Source organism: Corticium candelabrum, chromosome 17, assembly GCF_963422355.1.
Source record: "Corticium candelabrum chromosome 17, ooCorCand1.1, whole genome shotgun sequence".
NCBI classification, from domain to species: domain Eukaryota; kingdom Metazoa; phylum Porifera; class Homoscleromorpha; order Homosclerophorida; family Plakinidae; genus Corticium; species Corticium candelabrum.
The window spans coordinates 4956993-4971992 of NC_085101.1; the positions used below are offsets into that span (position 1 = coordinate 4956993).

The window sequence follows — 15000 nt, forward strand, 5'->3', positions numbered from 1 at the left end:
TCTATTAGACTAAGAAAAATAGATGAGCTACCACGCTCACAACTTTTGGGGTATTGAACCTCTAATAACCCCCAAGCTACACCACTGTATACGCACCAAATACACATCCACATTATGACTAGAAAAAAGGGACCTATGGTCCTGATCTCTAAATGTTTATGACTGTCCACTGAGAGCTGAAGTCTTCCTGCATCTGTATTCGTTGAGGAGAGATGAGAACTTCTTTGTAAGGGTCTTGCTATTGCATTTTTGGAGTTGGACAGCAAATCTCTTTCTCCAATAATCCAAGAATTCTGGTGCATTTGGTTTGCCCTCCTCATTGACTGAACTACGAGATAGATGTTGCAGATATTGAAACCCTTTTACTCCCCATCTTCCAAAATGCTCGAAGACAAGGGTATCAGTCTGACAGAGGCACCACCTGGTCTCTCCTCTGAAGTGTACTTCTTCCATTTTTCTCTTCACGCCTCGGAGCCGCTGCCCATCAGTGTATGCGGAGTTGGGAAAGGTTTCAGAGTTTCAGGGATGAGCGAGAGATATATCTAAGTCGATGGTAGATCCAGACTGTGTGTCAAAACAACAATATCCGGCCTATTCTCAGTGTTTGTGTAGCGATGGCGTGGCTCTCTACAGTGGTGTATGTGTAGACTTCTCAGACAATCTGACCATAAAGACACAATTAACTGTCTGTCTGTCTGTTTGTCTGTCTGTCTGTCAATACATATATTTTCAAACATTGAACTATTATACACCATCTAAGCAAAGCAACTAAATACTACCCAAGCCAATAGGGCTTGGTTCTACCTACAACTATTTATGTTTATGTGGCTGTCTCTTGAAACAATCTTCTTTATTTTCTGTCAATCACTCTAGCATTTGATCGTTGTAGACACACAGAAAACACAGATCTCCAGTATGACTTGAAGGTTGATGCATTTGGCTTTCCGACTTCGTCTCTTGATAGCTGTGACAGTTTCTTCAAATAGTCTTCAGCTTTCTCTCCCCAACAGCCAAAATGTTTCAAAACTATAGGCACAAATGTTGGTCGAAAACCTCCAGGCAAGAGCTCCTGGTCGTACTTTTGATCTTCAGATTTTCTCTTCTGGTTGGCGCTGCTCTCTGAGTTGTAGCTGATAAACCTTCTATTTCATTGCTCCAGGGATGTGCTAGAGCAATATCCAATTCAAGATCCATCCCCGATGCCGAATCGAATACGACTATGTCTGATCTGTCTTCGGAATTGACTTACCTTCCTCTGGGTTCTTTTACGTGATGTAATTGCAGTTGACTCAAACAGTCTGACCATGCTGAAACCATGTTGTTATGGCTGATTACTGGGCCGCCCCCAGTCTTACATGTTATTAGGTGGTATCCATCTGAATCTAATTCTTTCCCACAGTCACACTGACCAGAAGCCAAAGGCATTTGGTAGCCCAGTCTCATCAAGGATGTCAAGCGGAAATCGCACGGAGATAATGCATGCCATGATGATGATGGTACTGTCAGGAGCCACGCTCCTGCATCTTTGCCTTGCAAGGACTTCATTCGAGATTGGTCTCTAGTCGAAGATGAATTCTGAATAAAACCATTTGACAGAGATTTCATGTATTCCTCAGTCAGCTTGTGTTGTAGTTGCTTCCTGTCGTTGATAACTTCTACGAGAGTTTTGTTTTGAGGCAAAGCATTGCACAAATCTCTGCTGATGGAACTATTTGAATGATGTGAATTCTGAACTTCATCAAGCAATCTCTCAGCATCAGGAATTCATTTTGCTATTGTATGCAGGGTTGAGACCCAACTAGACAGAAATGCAAATTGTGCTGTAGATGTTAAAGCTGTGAGACCAAATCCTCCACGTCGTATTGGTAAAGTTGCTTGAAGCCACTGCCTGTCTGTTAGATTGCCTCTACCCAAGAGATTGGTGAACGTTGATCTTGTCAGTGTGTCATGGATGGCTGCAGCGGACTCCAAAAGTCTAGGTGGAACAGTTCGGGATAGGAAGTTTATCCGAGTAACATGACAGTGTCTCAGCAAGAGCATGCCACACTGGGGATCTTTCAGCTGCAACAGCTTACCACACAAATTAGATCCTGATTGTGCAACATCAGAGCAAGATTCGATGATGTACGATGAGCTTCCTATAGGTGTGCCCAGAATTCTACATCCTTGACTTGTGGCTGGTATGGAAGTTGATTGAGAGATGGTGTTAAGCAACGGTGATGAGGAACAATATATCTCACACTTCTTCTCCTCAATCATGATATTAATGTCGCTGAAAGCAGACCTCAGCCTTTCAAAGACATGAAATACTCAATCAGGGCTGCCAAGGAGATAAACGTCATCCAGGTAAGTCAGAATTGTTACTTCTTTGTTGTGAGACTGTAGATCTTCCAAAATGGGTTGCATTGCAATAGAGAACAAAGCAGGACCAAGTGGGTCTCCCTGGTGCACACCTTCTTGAGTGCTGAGAATAACCGGATGAGATCTCTGAAGATAGATTAGTGGGTTGATGTCAGAGTACACTAGTGCAGCGTGATTGTAAATATCAGGAAACGTAGTAAGCACTTGGTTCAGCAAATGAGACCGGCTTACTGAATTAAATGCATTCTTCACATCAGTTTTAAGTAGAATCCAGTCTTCATGTTTTTCCATAAGAAGCTGCACCTGCTGCACCAATAGCTCTGCACCTCCTTCAACTGAAACACCATGTTGTAAGGGTGTGAAATAGTCTGCAAATTCCTTCCGCTTTTGAAAACAAATAGCTCTAGCAGTGACTCTTCTCCATGTTTCCCCAATTGCTATTGACCGAACATCCCCGTTTGCCTTTGGTAGAGCAATTAATCTAGATGATGAGAGAAGTGGCCGGATCGATATTGGCAGAGATCCTGATGCTATAGCTGCACACACAGCATGCAAATGATCAGAAGTAATGAGGCTGTGTGAAAGAGCCTGGATGCGCTCATACCTCATCCAGAAGGCCCAGCACTAGAACCTCTAGGAAGTCGTTTGACCACGTTAAACAAATTGACCGCATCAAGATTAATGGCCTCTGTTGTTGTGTTCAAGCTCACCTCATGATCAATCTCAGCGCTAACATTTCTTGCAGGATGTTTGGCTGCTAGCTTTTTTGCTGTTTCTTCTGATGCTGGTGCAAGACCAGAACTCATCAACACCTTTGCACCTCTAGCTATTTCTCCACATTTGACCAATCGTAGTGCTGCTTTTTCAACCCCTTACTAGTTGTTTCCTTTGAGGGTTGACGTTCCTGATGACTTGCTGGAAAATCAATGTTACATAGTAACTCCTCCCACTGGTAAGCAAAGAATCTCCTGTAAGTTTCTTTAATGTTACCACCTTTCTTCTTGCCTCCTCTTGCCAGAGGGAGAGTACCATCCGGGGAATGAGAAACAGCAACTTCCACGCAATTTCATCATAAGCATTCTGTCTGTCTGTCTGTGTGTCTGTCTGTTTGTGTGTCTGTATGTATGTATGTTTGTCTGTCTACTTGTCTGTCTATATATTTGTCTGTCTATCTATTTGTCTGTCTGTCTGTGTGTTTGTCTGTCTGTCTGTCTGTCTGTTTGTCTGTCTGTCTGTCTGTCTGCTTGTCTGTCTGCTTGTCTATCTGTCTGTCTCAATACATATATTTTCCATTTAAATCAAATGTTTATATCATGAGCAACCTAACACAACAAGACCATTACGGTCTTGAAGCATACAAACTTACACTGCTCAAACTGTCTGTCTGTCTGTCTGTCTGTCTGTCTGTCTGTCTGTCTGTCTGTCTGTCTGTCTGTCTACTTGTCTGTCTATCTATTTGTCTGTCTGTTGGTTTGTCTGTTTGTCTGTCTGTCTGTTTGTCTGTCTGTCTGTCTGTCTGTTTGTCTGACTGTCTGTCTACTTGTCTGTCTGTCTGTCTGTCTTTTCATCTGTTTGCCTATTCTGTTTGTTTGCCTCTTTTTCAGTTGTTTCATTTGTCTGTTAGCATGTCTGAGCTAATGCATTATGTCACAGGTTACAACTCATTTGGAATTGAAAGCTGACAGTCTGCTAAGCATCATTGCCAAGCTCACCCCATTCTCAGATTTCAACCAGAGCCCAAGAAACATGTACCAATGTCAGGTGAACCTTAATTCATAATGCATGCCAACCAGCCTGCACTCCCACTTGTCATCAGACTTCAGCAGTGAAGACAATGTGTGATACAATACTGAGTGATGTTACATTGTTGTAGATGGGCAAACAAACGATGGGCACACCAGCTCACACGATTAAGAATCGTGCCGACACAAAACTTTACCAAATTCAGGTATGTTTATTGGTTTCTTTATGGACGTATATATGTATGTATGTATGTATGTTTACAGTATAATAGGTGTGTGTGTGTGTGTGTGTGTGTGTGTGTGTGTGTGTGTGTGTGTGTGTGTGTGTGTGGTGTGGTCTGTCTGTCTGTCTGTCTGTCACACTGTGTGTGTTTGTTTTTGTGTGTGTGTATGTTTGTGTCTGTCTGTCTGTCTGTCTGTCTGTCTGTCTGTCTGTCTGTCTGTCTGTCTGTCTGTCTGTTACACTGTGTGTGTGTGTGTGTGTGTGTGTGTGTGTGTGTGTGTGTGTGTGTGTGTTGTGTGTGCTGTACGTGTGCATGTGTGCGCGTGTGTGTGTGTGTGTCTTGTGTGTGTGTGTCTTGTGTGTGTGTGTGTGTCTTGTGTGTGTGTGTGTCTTGTGTGTGTGTGTGTGTGTGTGTGTGTGTGTGTGTGTGTGTGTGCGTTTGTGTGTGCATGTGTAGTTTCTTGTATTTCACGTCTAGACACCACAAACCCCTATCGTTCGACCAGCTGTTTACACAGATTATCAAATGGATGAATATCCAATCGGAACAAACGCTGTCGTTGCCGTTATTGCATACACAGTTAGCCTCACTCTGGTTTTCTAATCTGTGAGATCAATTGGTGAGTAGGCATTGTATTGAGGGTTATGATATGGAAGATGCGATGGTCATAAACAAGGCATCAGCAGAAAGAGGGTTTGCATATGGCAGCATTTACAAGTCGGAGGTAATTGCTGTTAGATGTCGTTTGTGTGTCGGTAGTGCTGTGTACATGTTTGTCTGACCATTTATTGTGTTGTTGCATATTTATGTGTCATTATATTGTTGATGAGCATGATGCTACGACAATGTGTGTGTGTGTGTGTGTGTGTGTGTGTGTGTGTGTGTGTGTGTGTGTGCATGCGTGTGCATGTGTGTGTGTATGTCCGTGTGTGTGTGTGTGTGTGTGTGTGTGTGTGTGTGTGTGTGTCCATGTGTTGTGTGTGTGTGTATGTGTGTGTATGTCCATATGTGTGTATGTGTGTGTGTGTGTGTCCATGTGTGCATGCATGTGTGCGTGCATGTGTCGTGTGTGTGTGTGTGTGTGTGTGTGTGTGTGTGTGTGTGTGTGTGTGTGTGTGTGTGTTGTATTAGATGTGATTTTTTCTGTTTGCTACCATTTGTTGTAATCTGTTTGACAGATTGTAGATTTGGCAAAGAAAGCAACAGGAAGTATCAAGCAAATCGCTTATCGATTTGGTATGCTTTCTTGTGTTGTATAAATATCACACTATTTTTATGCTACATTAGGAGTTTATCGAGATGACAGTAAGACATCTAGTTTAGAACACGACGGTCTACCTGCCGTTGGGTCAATAATCAAAGAAGGTGACCCGCTTTACTGGTAAGGGGTGTGTTTGTGTGTGTGTGTGTGTGTGTGTGTGTGTGTGTGTGTGTGTGTGTGTGTGTGTGTGTGTGTGTGTCACTGTGTGTGTGTGTGTGTCACTGTGTGTGTGTGTGTGTCACTGTGTGTGTGTGTGTGTGTGTGTGTGTGTGTGTGTGTGTGTGTGTGTGTCACTGTGTGTGTGTGTGTGTGTGTGTGTGTGTGTGTGTGTGTGTGTGTCACTGTGTGTGTGCATGTGTGTGTGTGTGTGTCACTGTGTGTGTGTGTGTGTGTGCGTGTGTGAATACAAGTTGGGTATCTTGTAGTTAGTCACTTGGGTTTCTATTTTTAGTTACATTGATCAAGCTACTGGAGAGGCAAAGGTTGCAACCTACACAAGCCCTGAAATTGCATTTGTTGACGATGTTCGTAATGCTTTTGCACAGAAGTTATGTTGTTTAATGACAAGTTGCTGCTGTAGGTGAAGCTTTTGGGTGATGACTATGGAACTGGTGAACTTCAGAGAGTTCTTATCAAACTTCGAATACCAGTAGGTGCAAAAGTATAGAAGACAGACAGACAGACATAAACATAAATAGTTGTAGGTAGAACCAAGCCTTATTGGCTTTGGATAGTATTTAGTTGCTTTGCTTAGATGGTGTATAATAGTTCAATGTTTGAAAATATATGTATTGACAGACAGACAGACAGACAGACAGACAGACAGACAGACAGACAGACAGGCTGCCTGACATCATTTATTACACACAAACCTCTCCATACAGAACACTAAAAGTAAAAATATTATTCGTGACAGTTCAAGTCAGTGGAATCACGGTTACAGCAAACTACAAGTTAAAACTATACGCATGCAAATAGTAGTTGAAGATCAATGCTAATGAACAGCGCCTTGAATGGCACTGTCCAGCATAAATCCTTTCTCTTCTGTTGGGAGAAGACGTGAGGTCACAACTTGTGTAGAATAAGACTTGCATTTGATCTCTGTAGAAGTAACAATGAAACTCGGCTTTGTTCCAGTGACCTTCAATGTCTCTAGATCTCTTTGCCAAAGCGCTATCTCCCCAGCTTACAAAATGTTCAAAAACTAGAGCAGTAAATACCAGGCTATTAAAACTGCCGTGTATTCTTTCCTTTCGTATTTTGCACGTTTTTGATCTTCCCTTATTAAAGTAGCTGCATAGCCATCAGTTGTTGCAGATCCTTTCATTGCTTCTTGACTCCACGGGTGTGAAAGTGCTATGTCTAGGTCAATGCTGGAGCCAGCACCAGAGTCGAAAACAACAATGTCCAGCCGCTTTTCATTGTCTACGTACCAATAACGGACTTCTTTCTTGTGATGGAGATTTAGCTCGTGAAGGCAACTGCTCCAACCAGCAACTATTTCATCATGTTCCCACACAGGACCACCACCCATCTTACAGGTAAGAAGATGGTAATTGTCTACATCCTTACCGCAGTTGCATACTAATCCCCAATCCTCAAATGGAAGTTGAGCACCCAGTCTCAAAGACGCCGCCAATCGAAATTTGCCAGGCTCAAGTGCGAGCGTTTCATCGGTTGGGATGGCTTGAAGCCAGGCTCCTGCTCCTCTTCCTCTAACTGATCTAAAACATGCTACATCCTTATTTGTTGGGGATGGTTCGAGGAAATTTTCCACCCTTCTGCTATGTATGCTGGAACATATCTTTTGTTACAGTTTGTGTAAGGTAGAGAAGTGAACTCTGTTGTCCCGTAGTTCTACAACATCTTGCTTGCCTAGAATCAATTCAGCAGCTCTGGAAAGGTTGTTGTGTATCCTAGAGTTGGATATAGTACCATTTAGTAACTGAGACGTTAGCATGTGAAGCTTAGGAAACCTCTCAGGCAGAATGGAAAGGGAATGAGCCCATCCCGCTAGATAACTTGCAAAAGAGATCGCTTTTGCTGAAGTCAGACCAAACCCTCCCAACTTGATAGGTAACCTTGCTTGCTCCAGAATCCTTGTGTTTGAAGAGATCTGAAGAAAATTGAGAAATGTTTGTTGAGATAAACTATCATGAATGCAAACAGCCGAATGAAAAAGAGGAGGTGCTACTGAACGAGCAAGATGGTTGACAGAGAGAGGGTACATGGCAATTGCAAAGAAGCAACAAAGCACTTTGAGGATCATCTATCTGAGACAGTGAAGGACATAGCTCATTTGCAGACTGTGCAATTGATTCGCAGATAGACATAATATAATCATCCTCACAAACAGATGTTCCAAGAACCACAGCTCTTTTGCACAAGATCGAGACAGGAAATGGACAGTGTGGTACATCCAGTGGCTTCTTGGAGAGCAACGTATATTTCTTGTCATTGATTGAAAGGTTGATGGGCAGCAAGGCATTCTTCAAAGCAATGCCAGCATCAATGACAGGTTCAGCCGGACCCAGAATAGAAATTTTGTCCAGATATGCTAAATAGATGACTTTGTCATGATCTGTTTGAAGTTCAACAAGAATGAACCGGATGGCAAGTGAAGACAAGGCAAGTCCCAATGGGTCACCTTGTTGAATTCCTTCCTCTGAAATTACAAATACCGACTTTCCATTCAAATTGTAGACTAAGTCACTTAGATTGTAATACATTTGAAAACAATGTCGGAGAATTTCAAGAAAATGTTCCGTTACTTGGTCCAACAAATGAGATCTGCTAACAGAGTTGAAGGCATTCGACATGTCAGTTTGTAAGAGCACCCAATCAGGATTAGCATCTAGCAGCAATTGGACATTATGAGTAACTAGTTCACTACCACCTTCTGTAGCCACACCATGCTGAATTGGAGCAAAGAAATTAGCAAACTTAGCTTTTAACTGATAACATAAAGCTTTAGCTGAAGTTCTCCTCAAAACCTCTGCTATTGCAACATGCTGAACATCTCTATTTTTCTTTGGCAACGCAATGACTGACTGACTGACTGACATCATTTGACTGACTGACTGACTGACAGATAGACGGACAGACAGACAGACAGAAGACAGACAGACAGACAGACAGAAGACAGACAGACAGCTTTTGTGTTCTCAGCAATGAATTAGACTTCACTAAATGTCGCCAATTGTTAATGGACTTAAGGCATAATTGTACATTAATATCAATTATCACTCATCTTGTCAAGAGTTTCTCAAAGTACATAACTTTGGCATTCAAATTTTCTGCCAATATGTCATATTAGTTGTGTGCCTTGCTAGTCATCTTTTATGTATACAGAGATCACCGAATATTGGTGACAAGTTTTCTAGTCGTCACGGTCAAAAGGGAGTGTGCAGGTAACTGTAAATGTTATTAATTGACAGGCAACAGACACTCAACTGGACTTTATTGATTGAGAGTCAATGTTTGTGCAGCATGTTGTGGCCATCAGAGGACATGCCCTTTTCAGAGTCTGGAATCGTTCCAGACATTATATTTAACCCACATGGATTTCCATCTCGTATGACAATCGGTATGTACAAGAATTTGTGGAGTTGTGTAGCATTGATATCAAACAGCTGTTTAGACTGCTGCACGTGTGTGTGTGTGTGTGTGTGTGTGTGTGTGTGTGTGTGTGTCTGTGTGTGTGTGTGTGTGTGTGTGTGTGTGTGTGTGTGTGTGTCATGGTGTGTGTGTGTGTGTGTGTGTGTGTGTGTGTGTGTGTGTGTGTGTGTCACTGTGTGTGTGTGTCTGTCACTGTGTGTGTGTGTGTGTGTGTGTGTGTGTGTGTCACTGTGTGTGTGTCACGGTGTGTGTGTGTGTGTGTGTGTGTGTGTGTGTGTGTGTGTGTGTGTGTGTGTGTCTGTGTCTGTGTCTGTGTCTGTGTCACTGTCTGTGTGTGTGTGTGTGTGTGTGTGTGTGTGTGTGTGTGTGTGTGTGTGTGTGTGTGTGTGTGTCACTGTGTGTGCATGTGTGAGCTGTTGTGTTGTGTCTAGGGATGATGATTGAGAGTATGGCAGGAAAGTCAGCAGCTTTGCATGGTTTATGTCACGATGCGACTCCGTTTACATTCTCTGAGGATAATTCCGCGATTGACTACTTTGGAAAATGTCTACAAGCAGGTGGTTAACAGTGTGTATTCATTGTCTTAGTTGCTGAAATGGAAAACTGTAGAATAGAAAGCAGAGCTTTTATAGATTGATCCCGTGTGTGTGTGTGTGTGTGTGTGTGTGTGTGTGTGTGTGTGTGTGTGTGTGTGTGTGTGTGTGTGTGTGTGTGTGTGTGTGATTGTGTACGTGTATTGTGTCTTTTAGTCTGTCCGTCTGTCTGTGTGTTTGTTTGTCTGTGTTTGTTTGTCTGTTTGTTTGTCTGTCTGTCTGTCTCTGTCTGTCTGTTTCTGTCTGCCTGTCTGTCTGTTTCTGTCTGCCTGTCTGTCTGTTTGTTTGTCTATTTGTCTGTCTGTTCATCTGCCTATCTGTCTGTCTGTTTCTGTCTGTCTGTTTCTGTATGTCTGTCTGTCTGTCTGTTTCTGTATGTCTGTCTGTCTGTCTGTCATATATTTTCAAACATTGAACTATTATACACCATCTAAGCAAAGCAACTAAATACTACCCAAGCCAATAGGGCTTGGTTTTACCTACAACTAGTTATGTTTATGTGGCTGTCTCTTGAAACAATCTTCTTTATTTTTCTGTCAATCACGCTAGCATTTGATCGTTGTAGACACACAGAAAACACAGATCTCCAGTATGTCTTGAAGGTTGATGCATTTGGCTATCCGTCTTCATCTCTTGATAGCTGTGACAGTTTCTTCAAATAGTCTTCAGCTTTCTCTCCCCAACAGCCAAAATGTTTGAAGACTATAGACACAAATGTTGGTCGAAGACCTCCAGGCAAGAGCTCCTGGTCGCACTGTTTGATCTTCAGATTTTCTCTTCTGGTTGCTGCTGCTCTCTGAGTTGTAGCTGATAAACCTTCTATTTCATTGCTCCAGGGATGCACTAGAGCAATATCCAATTCAAGATCCATCCCCGATGCCGAATTGAATACGACTATGTCTGATCTGTCTTCGGAATTGACTTACCTTCCTCTGGGTTCTTTTACGTGATGTAATTGCAGTTGACTCAAACAGTCTGACCATGCTGAAACCATGTTGTTATGGCTGATTACCGGGCCGCCCCCAGTCTTACATGTTATTAGGTGGTATCCATCTGAGTCTAATTCTTTCCCACAGTCACACTGACCAGAAGCCAAAGGCATTTGGCAGCCCAGTCTCATCAAGGATGTCAAGCGGAAATCGCACGGAGATAATGCATGCCATGATGATGATGGTACTGTCAGGAGCCACGCTCCTGCATCTTTGCCTTGCAAGGACTTCATTCGAGATTGGTCTCTAGTCGAAGATGAGTTCTGAATAAAACCATTTGACAGAGATTTCATGTATTCCTCAGTCAGCTTGTGTTGTAGTTGCTTCCTGTCGTTGATAACTTGTATGAGAGTTTTGTTTGTCTGTCTGTCTGTCTGTCTGTCTGTCTATCTTTTATTTCTTACATCAAACTATGATACAATTCTGCAAAGAACTACAGTAATACAACTAGACTAATGAGGAAAAATTGGGTTCTGTCTGTCTGTCTGTCTGTCTGTCTGTCTGTCTGCCTGTCTGTCTGTCTGTTTGTTTCTGTCTGTCTGTCTGTTTCTGTCTGTCTGTCTGTCTGTCTGTCTGTCTGTCTGTCTGTCTGTCTGTCTGTCTGTCTGTCTGTCTGTTTGTCAAGGTCAAGTCCATTAGTTAATGACTTTGTTGTTTGCAAGGACTGGTTTGTATTGAAAAAATCCTAGCATATGTACAAGTAGAATCTGTATGAGAATAAATTATCTGTCTGTCTCTCTGTCTGTTTGTCTGTCTGTCTGTCTGTCTGCCTATCTGCCTATCTGTCTAACCAAGCCTTCACATACTATTCATCTCCTACAGCTGGTTACAACTACTTTGGTAACGAACGAATGTACAGCGGAATAACAGGACGTGAATTCGAAGCAGACATTTTTATTGGCAACATCTACTATCAACGTCTACGTCACATGGTGGCCGACAAGTTCCAAGTGAGAACTACAGGACCAATAGACCAGCTCACCCACCAACCAGTGCAGGTACTTTTGTTTCTCTTAATTATTGTGGTGATGTGTTCTCACCCAGGGAGAGTGTTGAATAGGGAAAACGGAACAAGGGAGGCATTCGATTCGGAGAGATGGAACGTGATGCTCTATTAGCTCATGGAACGTCTTTCTTGTTGCAAGATCGACTCCTTAATTGCTCTGACAGAAGCGTGGTAAACAGTGTAGGGAGAATTATTGTTTGGTGATTAATTGTGATTTTGCAATTTTTTGGTATTTTTACGAACGTTTTAGTGCCATGATTGACACTAGGGCACCTGATTGTGGGTTTTGGCTAGATTAGTATTAGGTGTATTGAGATGGAGAATTACACTGATAAATGGACGAGACAGACAGACAGACAGACATGATCATGACAGACAGGCAGACACATGGACAGACACATGGACAGACAGGCAAACAGACAGACAGACAGAGACACATGGACAGACAGACAGACAGACAGACATATAGACAGACAGACAGACAGACACATGGACAGACAGACAGTCAGACACAGATAGATATATAGACAGACAGACAGACAGACAGACAGACAGATCCCGGATGTTGAACGGTTGGAAGCAAGAAAAGGAAAGATCTGCTTTTACTTCTTTTTGCTCATGTCTGAGACTTTGTCGGAACGGGAGAATTGCCCTGTCCGTTCGTGTTTGTTTGAAGGATCTTTGCAGCGAGTTTTGAATCACATTCGCCAAAGTCACAACTCTGATGACCAACCGCATTGCTTCGTCACACGCTTGGGCCTTCAGCGCTGTCAATTCTGCCAAAAATGGTTCGCTAAGTTAACTCAACATCTGGTGCAATGCAAAGTTCGTTCGAAATCTAGTAAGGAAAGGCCTACTGTCGCTTCTCAATCTGTTTTGGTTTCATCACCTACACCAGATGTTGATGTTGCTGTGGCAACGGATGCGAATGACATCAATCCGGGTCTTATCTCATCGACGTGTACATCTTTGGAATCTGCCGCATGGCAATATGTTCGAGAAATATCCATAGACGACATTCTACATGCAACGCCACCTAGATCTGTCCAAGTCATCAGGCCGGAGATGAAGTCTCGTTTTCTAGATTGTTGTGAACCGGTCCTAGCTAGGATTAGTGAATACCCTGGTGATGAAGATGCGTGGAAATTGCTTTTTCTGCTTCCTAGGATGCTGTTGTCTCCTCCCGCAAGAGGTGGGAAAACAAAGAATAAGTGTATTATTGGAGCATATGATGATTTCAAGAACTTCAGATGGGATCAGTTGATTGATCTTAAGACCAGCCAGATGATGTCATCGGAAGGTAGAAAAGGATCTAAAGATCTAACCAGGAAGTCAGCGCTCCGTTTGATCAGATGTGGTGAACTATCCAAAGCAGCATGAGTTCTCACAAGTTCTGGCTCGGCACCAGCAACAAAGGAGACTACTCAAAATCTTGCAGCAAAACACCCTAGGAGGTCCTCAGTAATTGAAGAGCAATTAGCTGATCCTTTTATTGAGTCTCCTGTAGAGTTGTCATCACATCAATTCATTACCAACATAAACAAAACTCCTAAAGGATCAGGATGTGGACCCAGTGGCTGGAGGTATGAACATCTTCGAGTTTTGATATCTGACTCATTCACAGCTGAGAACCTTTTCAGAGTTTGCTCTATTATTGCAGCTGGCTTAGTTCCTGAACCAATAACAAAGCTATTGTGTGCAGCTCGTCTTATTGCTCTGCCTAAGTCTTCAGGAGATGTGAGGCCCATTGCAATAGGTGAAGTGTTTCGACGAATAACTGCAAAGACTATCTGTTCTCAATACAAGGACTCTTTTAGTAAATTCTTTGCTCCTTTACAGCATGGCATTGCCACAGATGGTGGAGCCGATCTTTTGGTTCATCATATTCGGTTGCTGCTAGATTCTCATAAAGATTGGGTGGTCATGAAGACTGATGCCAAGAATGCCTTTAATTCTGTTAAAAGGTCTCATCTACTTACTCAGGTCTCAAAACACTTTCCTGAGATGTTTCCCCATGTCAACCAAATGTACGCAGGCTTTGGTCCCCTTATCTACTTGCAAGGAGACAGTCCTGTCATACTGTCTTCTGAAGAAGGCATACATCAAGGGGATCCTTTGGGTCCAGTTTTGTTTGCTACTGCAATTCAGGAATTGTTGACCAAATTGAAGAATGATCATCCTTGTGTAGTGGTCTTGGCATATCTAGATGATGTGTTTCTAGTAGGCCCTTCTGATAATGTCTTGGCAGTCTTTGAAGACCTGAAGCCTATGTTCCATAATATTGGTTTAGACATTCAGGACACCAAGTGTGAAATTTACAACCCTTCATTTGTCGAGATCGAGTCACATACATCTATTCCTATAACAACAGAAGGAATATCTATTCTGGGAATTCCTGTTGGAAAGGAAGATTTCATGTCACAGGCATGTGTTACTATTGCAAAACATGGAGAAAATTTATGCCATCAACTACTCACTTTAGGAACTCAAGAAGCTATGTTATTGCTAAGACTCTGTCACTTACCAAGAATGTTTTACTTATCTCGAAGTGTTAAACCCAAAAGCATGCAAGCTGCTGCAGTTCTTCATGATCATCTATCTCGCTCTACGTTTTCAAATTTGTTACAAATTTCTGCCCTTACTGATGAAAAGTGGAAGCAAGCAACCTTGCCTATCAGATATGGTGGTTTTGGCTTGACATCATTACAAGAAATATCAAACTTGATTTTTGTGTCCTCGTGGGCTCATTCTGTGCATGAGCTGCCAAAACGTTTTATAGCTTTAGAATCTCAGATTGATGTTTTGTTATCCTCGAAGAGTTCTGAAAATTCTGTAGGCCACATTCTTCATGAATGTTTAGATCCTGATCAATCAATGAGTGATCTATTGTCTAATACTAAGCATCTGCAGCATCATCTGATAGATAAGGTCATGAAAGCTCAAGTCAATATTTTATTGGATAAAGAATCTGGAAAGGATTCAGCAAGATTACGTTCCTTGCAAGGAAAAGGTGCAGGCTCTTGGCTAAATGCCACTCCATCAACCCAGAATCTCGCAATTTTACCTGGAAATTTCCGCTTGGCGGCATTCATGAGGTTGGGAATGGCGATGCCCTTGCCTTTGTTGGCAGATGAGTACGAATGTGAATGTGGAAAAACGATCAATAGAGAAGGGTATCATCTGTTGACTTGTAAATTTGGAGGTGG

At 42.5% G+C, this 15000-nt stretch overlaps 1 protein-coding gene across 1 annotated transcript in view; it reads left to right on the forward strand.

Annotated features, from left to right (window-relative positions):
- Window positions 1-15000, forward strand: part of LOC134192754 (DNA-directed RNA polymerase I subunit RPA2-like) — a 26662-nt gene that overhangs the window by 9380 nt on the left and 2282 nt on the right. The window contains exons 20-32 of the mRNA XM_062661502.1: window positions 4015-4122; window positions 4235-4309; window positions 4805-4906; window positions 4968-5051; window positions 5506-5563; window positions 5615-5708; window positions 6040-6112; window positions 6169-6237; window positions 8940-8998; window positions 9077-9174; window positions 9638-9763; window positions 11611-11786; window positions 11849-11965. Coding sequence (XP_062517486.1) covers window positions 4015-4122; window positions 4235-4309; window positions 4805-4906; window positions 4968-5051; window positions 5506-5563; window positions 5615-5708; window positions 6040-6112; window positions 6169-6237; window positions 8940-8998; window positions 9077-9174; window positions 9638-9763; window positions 11611-11786; window positions 11849-11965 — 1239 coding nt within the window. The remainder of the gene's footprint in view (window positions 1-4014; window positions 4123-4234; window positions 4310-4804; window positions 4907-4967; window positions 5052-5505; window positions 5564-5614; window positions 5709-6039; window positions 6113-6168; window positions 6238-8939; window positions 8999-9076; window positions 9175-9637; window positions 9764-11610; window positions 11787-11848; window positions 11966-15000) is intronic.